We start from the raw sequence: 11,751 nt of genomic DNA on the forward strand, positions 1-11,751 counted from the left end.
AAAATTATAGTTTAATGATCGAACCATGTATGGAAAATTGCAGGCAAATTATTATTACAGTTATTACTTTTCGTTTAATTAATATAAACCATGTACAACCCTTATGGCTGAGGCTTTAATTTTAAGCACAATAAAATCTTACTACACATATTGACAAATTTTGGTATTAATTATCTCAGTTTAAAATGGTTTGAAAGTTATCTAAAAAATCGAAAACAAATGGTTATAATAAATAATATAATAGGACAAGAAGGTATTTTTGAATATGAAGTCCCTCGGGGAAGTATATTAGGTCCGATTCTATTTTTATTATACATAAATTTGGTTAGTAATTTATGTCTTGAGGGATTGATTAGTTAGATTTAGTATGCAGATGATACATGCCTACTCTTTTTCGACAAGTCATGGGATGAGGTTCATAAAAAAGCGACTATTGGGTCAAACAAAGTTTATCAATGTCTATGCGACAGAAATTTAACACTTAATGAACTGCAAAAAGCATGTTTATGACGTTCTCGATTTATAAAAGTTTTTCAAATCTTAACCCCATAACCCCATGTGTCGATGGTAGCAATTGTAATAACGTAAGTAAATGTATAGTTATAAAAGAAGTAAATAGTACCCGATATTTAGGTATCATATTTGATAAAAACTTACGATGGAATCTTCACGTTCAAAACCTAGTTGGGAAGTTACGCTCAATAACTTATAAATTCCATAAATTAAAAGGTTTAATGCCGAAGCAAACAATGCGGGTTATTTATTTTGCTCTATATCAATCAATATTCCAATACGGAATGTTAGTATGAGGGGGGATTAGGCGATATTGTTTTAAACAAATTGCAAATAAATCAGAATAACAAAATAAGAATTTACTTAAATAAGTACTCCGTGCAAGGTTCTACAAATCAAAATTATAAGGAGTTGGGAGATTTACCGACTAGATTTTTCTATAAAAAATTGCTATTTTGTTCACTTTTAAAAGGTTCAGTTAAGATAAAGATTACAAATTGTTGGATTGTAAAAAAAAAATATAAAGTACAATATACCTGTTAGATATTCTTATAAATCTTTTGGACAATCTTTTGTAAATTATCTAGGGTCTGTATATTTTAACTGTATGCCAATATAAAAAAAATATTCACTGTTCCAAATTTAATATTAAAAAAATTGTATATGATTAGTTATTTTCTCAATTAATTTAAGACCTTCATAATATGTTTCGTTATATTTAATATGTAAAATTATTTCATTTTTAAAATTTTTCTATTATTAATATTATTTTAAATTCTAATGTATTCATCACTTTAGTTTGCTAATTATATAATATAAATTATGTTTTAATTATTAATATTACTCTCTATCTCTAACACAAGCTAATAGCTTAAAAGAGATAGATAACCATGTAAAATATCTGAAATTATTTGTATTCTATGTAATTTATGATGATTTAATAAAAAAAATATATATATATATCAGTATGTACTCTTAAGAAAATCTAAAGTTCAAGTAAAGTAATTCTTGGTGAAAACTGCAGATGGCTATCCCTAATAGTTAAAATACTTAAAACCACTATTATATCTAATATGATTAAAAATTCACATAAAACAATTCTATATCTATTATACTCATTTGTATAGGAGGAAAGGGTGAAACTAATAAGAATAATAAATTTTAACCATGCATTAAAACAACAAAATATTATTTTACATATATTTATTAATAATAATACATACAAATCATAGGCGTAACTTGGGGGAGGGGGGCTTGGGTGGGCTCTTTAATCAATACTAGTGGTGTAGAGGCAAAGCCCCTACGAGTTACTGATATAAATTTAGCCTACCCAGAAATAGAGCTCTAGTTGCGCCTGTGCATAAACTATAATTGTATTTAAATTAATATATAGATTCATCGTACATATTAGGTACATACAGAAACAGTAACAAAATAATTAACAAGAAAAACTAACAACCTTTTTAAAAAGCCACAAGGTGTGGGGATATAAAAATTACATTTAACTAAAGCTAAACATATTATAAAAAAAAAAATAATAATAACCTATAACTGATAAATTAATAGGTAAATCCTATAATATTGTATGATAATCATAGATAATCATAGGTATATCAAATTTAAAAATGTTAAAAAAAGGCAACTATAACTAATAGGCTATATTAGTAGGTGTCGATTGTAAGTACCTAGTTAGACGTTGTTGAGCAAGTCACAGTAATGTGTTAAATTTGAATTCAATGATAAATATGAAAAACGGTTCTGAGCAAAGACGGTCAACTATTTACTTGAATAATGTATTTTACTATTAGTATACGATAAGATAAAATGGTTTTATTTTTTACCTATAATATCGTATTTATCAAAAATTACAATAGTTTATAATTTAACAGTTGCGATTTGAGTCTTCATAACTCAAGGAGCAAGTTAATTTAAATATTTCAAAAATATCAGTGTATAAAAAATATAAATATATATTATGTAAACATTTGAAGTTCGTAAGAATATTTTTAGCAATAAAAAAGTAAAATCGTTTATCATTTAAAATGTTTAAATATCCTCAATTTCGTTTAAAATTTTGAACATTTGAACTTCAATGCTTATCAAAAAAAAATCGTATCGGTATGCAGTGTATGTATTTAAATATTTTTAAATTGCTATAAGAATAATTTATGTGAGATCCTGTTTTTAATACATTTTCAAGTTTTTTAACCAAACTTAACTAGAAAGAATTGAGTAGTTCAAATGATTATGCATATATGCATAGTTTAAAATTAGTCTAAATATTAAAAAAAAATATAGAATTCATAAAAAGACTATTTAAGTAACAGCGAAATGTTTTAAATTTCTTCGATTACTTTTTGTATTACAACAAAAACTAAAATTATTTTTTACGGAAACGTTAATTTACGCGTAATGCGTGAATATCCAATTTCGTTAAAATTAAAACTTCAGTGATGCATAATAAAAATATTATACCTAGATTTACGCTACACTGTTTGTTTTCTCTCTCTAGCCTATGTGCAACATAGACAAAACGCATTTACGCAAAATCATTTTTTTTTAGTTTTTGAGTAATCATAGAGTAAAATTACCCATTACATAAACGATAGAGAGTAATATATTTGACGGTATGACATATAGATTTATCTAAATATTATTTCAAAACAATTTAAACATCATTTAAATTTACAACATTTTTTTTTATTTTGAAAGTCGGATATAAAATCAAACAACAATAAAATATAAAACCGATATATCATTCTCTTAACACATTATATCCTCTATATTTTATGTGATAGGTGATTTTACTCTAAGATTACTCAAAACGATTTTAAGTGAAAGCGTTTTATCTATGCTGTGCATGTATGCATGGGTGCGTGGATCTGAGAAAGAAAACAATTATTGCGCTGACATCCTTTTAACGAAATATGAAGAACGTTGTAATAAAATTGAATAAAAAAATTTTTAAATTTCTATAAATAGCTCAGTTAAAAATATCATATGATGATATGACGTTTAGGAACATATCAGATAACAATAATTTTATGAATCTACGATAATTTATTATTGAATTATAATTAAATAACAAAAAGTTTTTCGAAAACTGTTTTTCCTTCAAATTAATAAATATATTTCTATTTTCTCTAATTACGGTATGTCATCCATTATTTTTAAGAATACATATTTGATTTATATTACTATATTATCTAGAAAAACCAAAGAAAAGCAAAAATATTTAACATATTTTTGATTAGTTGTGTTTTAACTTGGGTTACAATAGTAGAAGATATAAATAGACTATCTTTGAGAGAAAATGTATACATTTAATTTTTTATACATTTCTCAACTCAGTTGAGATGCAACTGTGTAAAATTAGAGTAAGGAGATCACAATTGACTAGAACAATGATGATCAAAAGAGAAAACCAGAATCAAACCAGATTGGTATGGAGCATGTTATAACCTAAACCATGTGTATAACAAGAAAGAGTAAAAGGAATTGGACGAATAGGTAGAAAAGAACTTAGATATAGATGATCTATATGGCGATAAAAATTATCAATAATATATAAAATCATGCATTTAATGAATCAATAAAGCGAGCTTTTATTTTTCCAATAAAAATAAGAAATTTTGAACTTTTTTCCAAACACATCTAGCCAAAGCTGGGCAAGTTAACTAATTATTTTAACTCATTAAGCTAAGTTAATACAGAAAAATGTAAGTTATAAAGTTAAAAATTACTTTTTTTTTTTACGTGTAAAATTAATTACATGGTCACAGGAAACAATACGAATAAAATGTTATGAACAAATAATAATTGTTGACGACACAACAAATTTATTGCTTAATAGTTAATATATTAAAATCATTCTGGATTTTCTTGTTAAGTGAAAAGTTAATTAAAAAAAAAGAAACTTGTTAAGTTAGAAGTTTTTTATGAAAATAAAAGTAACTCGTTAAGTAACTTAGTTAAAAGAAGTTAACTTTAAGTTTTTAACTCGTTAATGCCCAGCCTTGCATCTAGCAGTGATGTACTTTATGGTTTATGCTATTATTATATTATATTTTTCAATAAAATAAAAACTTTAAATGTATTTAAATAAAAATATTGTATGCATATTATTGATATTTTTTAAATATTGTAATGCTCTAAGACCAATTTATAGAATATAGATAACAGTTAAATTATCAAGCTAAATCACTTAAAGCTATTACTATTAAAAGTCTTAAAAACCTAATAACAATAATGTATAATATAAATATAAATATATACTATTTTAATAATTAAATATTAAAAATATAATAAATTGAATGTTTTAATTCAACTTACTGCATTACTAATAGTAAAATTAATTATTATTATAATAAATGGTTATAGATTATAGCAATATAAATATACCATCAAATACCTATACTTAGTATTAGTGATATATTAATATTGGCTTGACAAACCATAACTTTCTGTTCATAATAGTTTTTCGTAAGGATTCATCAATGAATTCAAATTTAATATAAACATCGTAGTGACTTACTCCTCAATAAAGAAGTACAATCAACTTTTCCTGTTTCTTTGTTTTTTAAATTATTTTGGTAAGTACTAGATTTTTTTTTCACTCCTAAATTTACCAATTAGATCTAATTTTCTATTAGAAACATAAAAAAAAGAAAATACTGAGATAATTTTAAACTGTTACTTGCTCAGAAACTAAAAAATATAACTTTTTTGAAAATTAAAATTGTCTTAAATATTAATCATGATCATAAATTCATAATCATGTATAGGTTCTCTTAATAGGGAATACAATACTGCAATAACTTGAAGCTTAAATATGACACTGATGCACAGCCATTAATTTCAAAGAACAACCCATAATTATTGTTGAAGCTGTTTTATAATTAGAAAATATAAAATTATCTATAGAAACACAATATTATTTTAGTATTTTTTTTTTTTTTGCATAATCCATACTTTAAAAAATAAAAATATTAAATACTTTGAGAAAAAGCCTCAGAGACAGAAAACCTCTTACGTACACGTGACTATGAGATATATTAATAAATTACTTTCATTGTAAAAAAGAAATATTTAACTGAAGCATACAAAGAAGATTGATCTATCATTAATACAATTGAACAAATAAAATAAAAACAGTTAAATCACATATTTAATGTGTATTTAATCGGAATACAAAAGGTATCTAACACAAAGTTAACATAATGTAAACTTATCATTTATACAGTATATATATATAAATTATCAAATGCTCTCACATCAAGATAAATAAAAATAACTTAACAATCATATTAACCATAAATAATAAACATTTGTTTGTACCAATAATGAATAATTCTATACAATGATAAAATTATTGTATAATTTGTAATAATTACACAATATCATATAACTACTACACATTTTGTGTTAGTTATTAAACATTTTAACCGATGTTTGATTTTGTATGCCTACCAATACAATATTAAAACTATATTGTACAATATGAAATTAAAGTATTAGCATTTAACTTGACTAAAAACAATAAAAATATCATTGTAATATTATCATAATTAAAATTAATAGTAAATAATTAATTTAAAAACACACATTTTGAGTTGATTAATTCACCTGAACAAAAATGTATAAAATATCAAAAAATATGTTTTTAACCACTAAATAGAAATTTTAAAATATTCATTATATAAGGTTATTATAACACGAATCTTAAGTTAATAGGATATTATACCCGCATGTAGTGTCTTTCTTACTAACGTACATCACAGCAAATGTGCGTTCAGCAGAACACATTTTGTGATGTTAGCTTTAATATTAGAGTCAATTAACATGTTATTAAATTTAAATGTAAGAATATTATATAGGAAATGTCATATGCTTTTATTGATATTATCATTTTAAAGTGAGTTACCTATAACTATGTAAAATATTACAACTTTAAAATATTCATAACTTATTTTAAAGTGATAATTTCAATAAAAGCATATGACATATCCTAGATAATATTCTTACCTTTACATTTGATAACAAGTAAATTTACTCTAATATTAAAGCTAACATCACAAAATATGTTCTGCTGAACGCACATCTGCTATGATGTATGTAAGTAAGACAGAGACAACACATGCATGTATAACGTCCTCTTAAGTTAATTTTATTTACCATTTAAAATAATATTATTTACTTCTTAGTCTTGAGCATTTTACTTATGAATAAAAATTGTTTATATATATTATGTATATTAACAATAGATATTCTATATCAATTACAAATCTGTGGTTTTTACACTTTAAATAACACAAATTAATCTTTAGTATGATTAAAAACATTTTTTTTTTTAAGAAGTAATATATATATATATATATATATATATATATATTATACTTATTTGTATACATTTTTAATTAATAGTTATTAAAAAAATTATAATATACATATTGGTTACAAGTACAAACAGCTACTATTGTAACTATTTTATAATAGTTACATTAACTACATTTTTAACTGCTATTATTAAGAATATAAAATAGATATATTATTAATAATATTTACATAGCTCATTATAAAATTTAGAGTCGAGTCAAAATTACTATCTATCATTATTTTGTCCATTTTCTAAATGTGTTTGTACGTGTACTTTAAGTTCATCATCAGTGTCAAAAGACATTTCACAAACATCACACAAGAATATTACAGTATCTGGTTTATTCATCATATTATATACACACTCACTACATTTTGTTCCACATCTTAAATGCATTTTCATATGCTGGACATACTTATACCATGTGTCTGATTCCAATAAACATTCTTTGCAAATGTATGGTGGAGTTTCATTATGATTTTCAGCTTTATGTTTGTTTAATGTAGATTCATTTTTAATCATAAAGCAGCTAGAGCATGGTGGTTTTGATGGCAAAATATTACCTTCATTAGATCTTGGTAACCTAAAAATTTTAAAACTAAAATTAAAGGATACAATTTTTGTTAATACATAAAGAAAATTTCAAATAATTGAAGGTCAAGCAAGGAATCATATGAAGAATTCATAATTTATTTTAACAATTGGAAGTGAATTGATCAAATGGCATTTCAAAAAAAAAAATTGTTATACCCTTAACTTCAAAACCTACTATTAGTTTTTCACTAGGCATTGACTTAATGAAATAATAAATAATACATATAACTGTATATAACTATATAGTACAATACTAATCATTCATTTTTAGGGCATGTATTAATACATTGTACCTACAAACATTTAGTATACATTAGATAATTCAGAATATTAATCAAGAAAAGTTTTTTATATATTTTTTATTCATACCAAGTGGTCATTAAACTATATATGAATGGGGTAACATCTTTATCTATAGTCAGTGGTTGCCTGGCAAGGTCAGCGAGACAGCAATCGCCGACTGGGCCATCGGCTAAATGGGCCCTTACAGCCATTACTCAATTGAGCTTCTAAAATATATTATTTTAAATGTTCATAAACAATTTAGTTTTTAGATATTATCTTAATTCGGCTAGGTAGTCGTATTGTGTTATTTTAAAAATAATAAATAACATGTTATAAAATACTATATATATATTATAAACCGATAAACAACGGATAAACCGGGAGATGGTATTTTGCGCCACATCTAAAAATTAATTTCAGTAATTTGCATCACGACAGAAAACAAAATAAAATATGTAATCTGTGCCACACTTTTAACTTCAATTGTTGGAATTTAAGTATACCTATATACATTTATTTATAACTATTATATGGCTGAACTGTATATATTGGAATTATACTTAATACTTTTTTTAATTACTTTTAATAATTTTCAAGAAATGTGTAACTATTAAAATTAACTTGATTAATAAATGATTTAAAATACAACAATATGTTATTTTGTAAAAAAAATTGTTTAGTTATTTAAAAGTGGCACAAATTACAGTTTGTATAAGGTGAATAATGGCGCAAATTACATACGTCAATATGATAAATTTGGTATCTTTAAAAATGTATAACTTTAAAATAGCCCATAGCCATTTGCTATTCTATCTACTCATTGGTTAGGGGCCCTTTTAAATTCCAGCCGATCAAAAAAAACAAACCCAGGCCACCACTGTCTATAGTTAGTTATTAATCTGAATGTAGTATCTTACTAAGACTTAAATAAATAACAATTTATTGGTCAGTTGGAGATACATTGTGGCTGTATTTAATTCAAGTATACTATTTATTTATTATGTCTACCTCAGTTAGATATTTTTTTTTTGTATTGTTAGTTTAGTTATAAGAAAGTATTATAAATACCAAAATTTTTCCTATCACTTGCATAGTTATGTGATAATAAAAATAATGTTGGTCAATTTTAAGCAAATTAATGGGATAAAAACCATTTTTTGTTATTTTTTAGGACATTTTTGATAGTTTTTAAAGTACTTAAATATAGACACAACTAGCAATCAACAACTTGATTATATTCAAATTTATGATAAATTTCTTTAATGAATTTAAAAAAAAAATGAATTAAAATTGAATGTTTGCGACTATTATTCTTTAGAATTTAAGATAAGTTTTAAATTATATTAGTTGAAATGTTAAGATTAATTTTATATAAATTTTATTAGAAAAAACAATTTTAAGTATTAATCTAATAAGTGATTACCTTGCAAAACATTTTCTACAAGACATACATTCAATAACTCTTAGCTGACTTTGAAATTGCATAGGAAGTATATCTTCTTCTACAAGACCAGCCTTGACTAAAGCATTTTTCCAAAACAATGGACCAATTAATTTAGCTTCATTAATTTGACCAGTAGAATTTTTTTCTAGTATTAAAGTTTCTAGAAGCTTTTGGTACTCTTCAGTATTATAATCAGTTAGTTGTTGTTTTCTTTTTCTAAGCATATTTTGTATATCTTGTCTTGAACTTTCAATAGCTTCCTGAACGGCATCTCTTTCACTTTTTTCTTCTTCAACCTAAAATAAAGTATAAGTTACATTTAAGTTTTTCACTACTAGATTTTAAATAATTGTTCTTTCATTATATATTACATCTAAATTAACATTTTCCAATTCTTGTTGTTTTTTTTCCCATGCTTTTTTAGCAAATAAAGGGCCAAATGGTTCACTATCTTTTCTAAACTTTCGTGAATTAAGTTTTTTCTTTTTATAGTATGAAACTTTGGGATTAAAATCTTCATCACTGTCAGATGAACTAGATTGATAAGGTCGAGGATTACGGATAGACATTTTATTATGTACATCCATATAATGTATATAGTAATTTTTTTCGCCAACAATAGTTTTTCGACACAGAGAACAAATCAATGTTCTCACATTGTTATGACTTTTTAAATGCGTTCGAAAATTTGCTATATGACGAAATTTACGATCACATACCCGACAATGATGTGGTTTTTCTCCTGTATGGGTTAACATGTGTTCATTGTATGACAGTTGACTTTTACAAATTTTTAGACATTCATTGCATCTGAAGTATTTTGATGGCTTTATTGAAGATTGAGGTAAAGGTTCACTTATACTGTTAATATTACTATGATGAAAAGTCTCATCATCAATGTGAGTACGCAAATGTGCATCTAGGTCAAGCTGTGTATTGTATGATACATTGCACATAAAACACGAATAACATTCATCATATGTATCTTCTGTTTCACTTTCAGATTGATGATTTTTAATTGGATATATCTGCTCCATTATTGTATTTTCCATCTACAAAAGAAATAATTATAAATTGTAATTGCTTACATACAATATAATTAAATAAATATATTATTTACTGAACAAAGTAAGACAGAACTAAAATTTACATTGTATATCTTGTCTAGCTTTAATAAAGCTTAAATGTAAAAGTTAAAACTTAGATGATTACATAGTAAATAAAAAAAGGGAACTCAAAGAAAATTGATTATTTCAGATTCTGAGTTATTTGTTTATAATTTTCACTAAATGTTAATATTTGTTTTAAGTTTAATAACCATAGTTTAAAGATTTATCCTTGTACAATATTTTAATTACCAACATATTATAAATACCACTCTAACGTCTCTAACTATCACCAGTACAAACATATTAATTTTAATTTGCTTTTTAGAAAAAATCAAATTTTGTTAAGAATTATTTTTACCACAATTTCAACTACATCTCCGATTGCAGTCAATTTACTTTTAGCAACTATTTGTAAAAAAAAATGTATTAATTAACTTTGAATGAATAGCACAATTAACTACCACAATTTAAAACATTGAAATATAAATAAATTGAATGTAAATGCAGGAATATATTTAAAAGAATATTTCAAATAAAATTCTCATGATTAAGAATGTAATTAAAAAAAAAAAAATGTTAATATAAATATTTTACTTTCATATATATTTTATATAAATTATATTAGGCAGTGTATTAAATATTTTACCGAATCATCATTTCTAATATTTGTTATTACGCCCTCCTCATAGTCAGAATTAGGAATTCCGACATCTGGAAAGTCCTCCATAGGCTCCGTCTTAATATCATTTAATTCCTGTTTGATAACCATATTAAAATCCATTATGTATGCTATAAAACATTAAACAATTATTTATACATAATTAAAAACGCAATTTAAATGTTAATGTAGCGTACATTTTTTTTATTAAACTTATTTTCTATATAGTGTGGAACCACGTAAGTGATAATTATCATGCTTATTGCTTGGTAGTATTTTCAATTATACGGAGTACATAAATTATTATCAATACTTACCACTTTATTTATGATCTAGTTCAATTTTTTTTAAATACTGGTGGACATTAAAAGAATTTATAAAACGATAAAAAATGCAATTATTTAACGACGAAAAGTTTAAATACTCAAATAACATTCACAAACACCGGGGATTCGTGTTTACTTGAATTTTGGTTGTTGGATGTAGATTACGGGAAAAATGCTTTGAGGTAACAATTTTACAAACTCTTTGGTTGGCCAAGGAGAATATGAATAAATTTAAATCATCGCAAGACTGATACATTAATGTTCGTTATAATCATGGCTTTAAATCTTAAATCGTGGTTATAATATAAAATAATATTGTATTCATATTCTATAAGGTCTATTTACGATCATTATCGTTTGATAATTGTTTCATGTTTGTTACGAAAAAACTACTATAATTTAGTAATTTACTCCCAAAATTAGTTTTTAACAAATTTTGTATTTTT

General features: G+C 24.2%; 1 protein-coding gene across 3 annotated transcripts; it reads right to left on the bottom strand.

The window, feature by feature from the left end:
- Nucleotides 1-7,017: 7,017 nt before the first annotated feature.
- Nucleotides 7,018-11,435, bottom strand: LOC113548439 (gastrula zinc finger protein xFG20-1-like). 3 transcript variants are annotated; one of them, XM_026949319.1, is made up of 5 exons: nt 11,297-11,435; nt 10,968-11,075; nt 9,584-10,264; nt 9,192-9,508; nt 7,018-7,472 (listed from the first exon to the last, which is right to left on the bottom strand). In XM_026949319.1, the coding sequence occupies exons 2-5, from the start codon at nt 11,046-11,048 to the stop codon at nt 7,115-7,117; spliced, it is 1,437 nt and encodes a 478-aa protein (XP_026805120.1). In that variant the 5' UTR covers nt 11,049-11,075; nt 11,297-11,435; the 3' UTR covers nt 7,018-7,114. The 3 variants fall into 3 exon arrangements, with proteins under 3 accessions (XP_026805120.1, XP_026805118.1, XP_026805119.1); XM_026949317.1 differs by having other exon boundaries at nt 10,968-11,110; XM_026949318.1 differs by having other exon boundaries at nt 7,115-7,472; nt 10,968-11,110; nt 11,177-11,298.
- Between the last annotated feature and the right edge of the window lie 316 nt (nt 11,436-11,751).

Source organism: Rhopalosiphum maidis, chromosome 1 (assembly GCF_003676215.2).
Source record: "Rhopalosiphum maidis isolate BTI-1 chromosome 1, ASM367621v3, whole genome shotgun sequence".
Taxonomy (NCBI): domain Eukaryota; kingdom Metazoa; phylum Arthropoda; class Insecta; order Hemiptera; family Aphididae; genus Rhopalosiphum; species Rhopalosiphum maidis.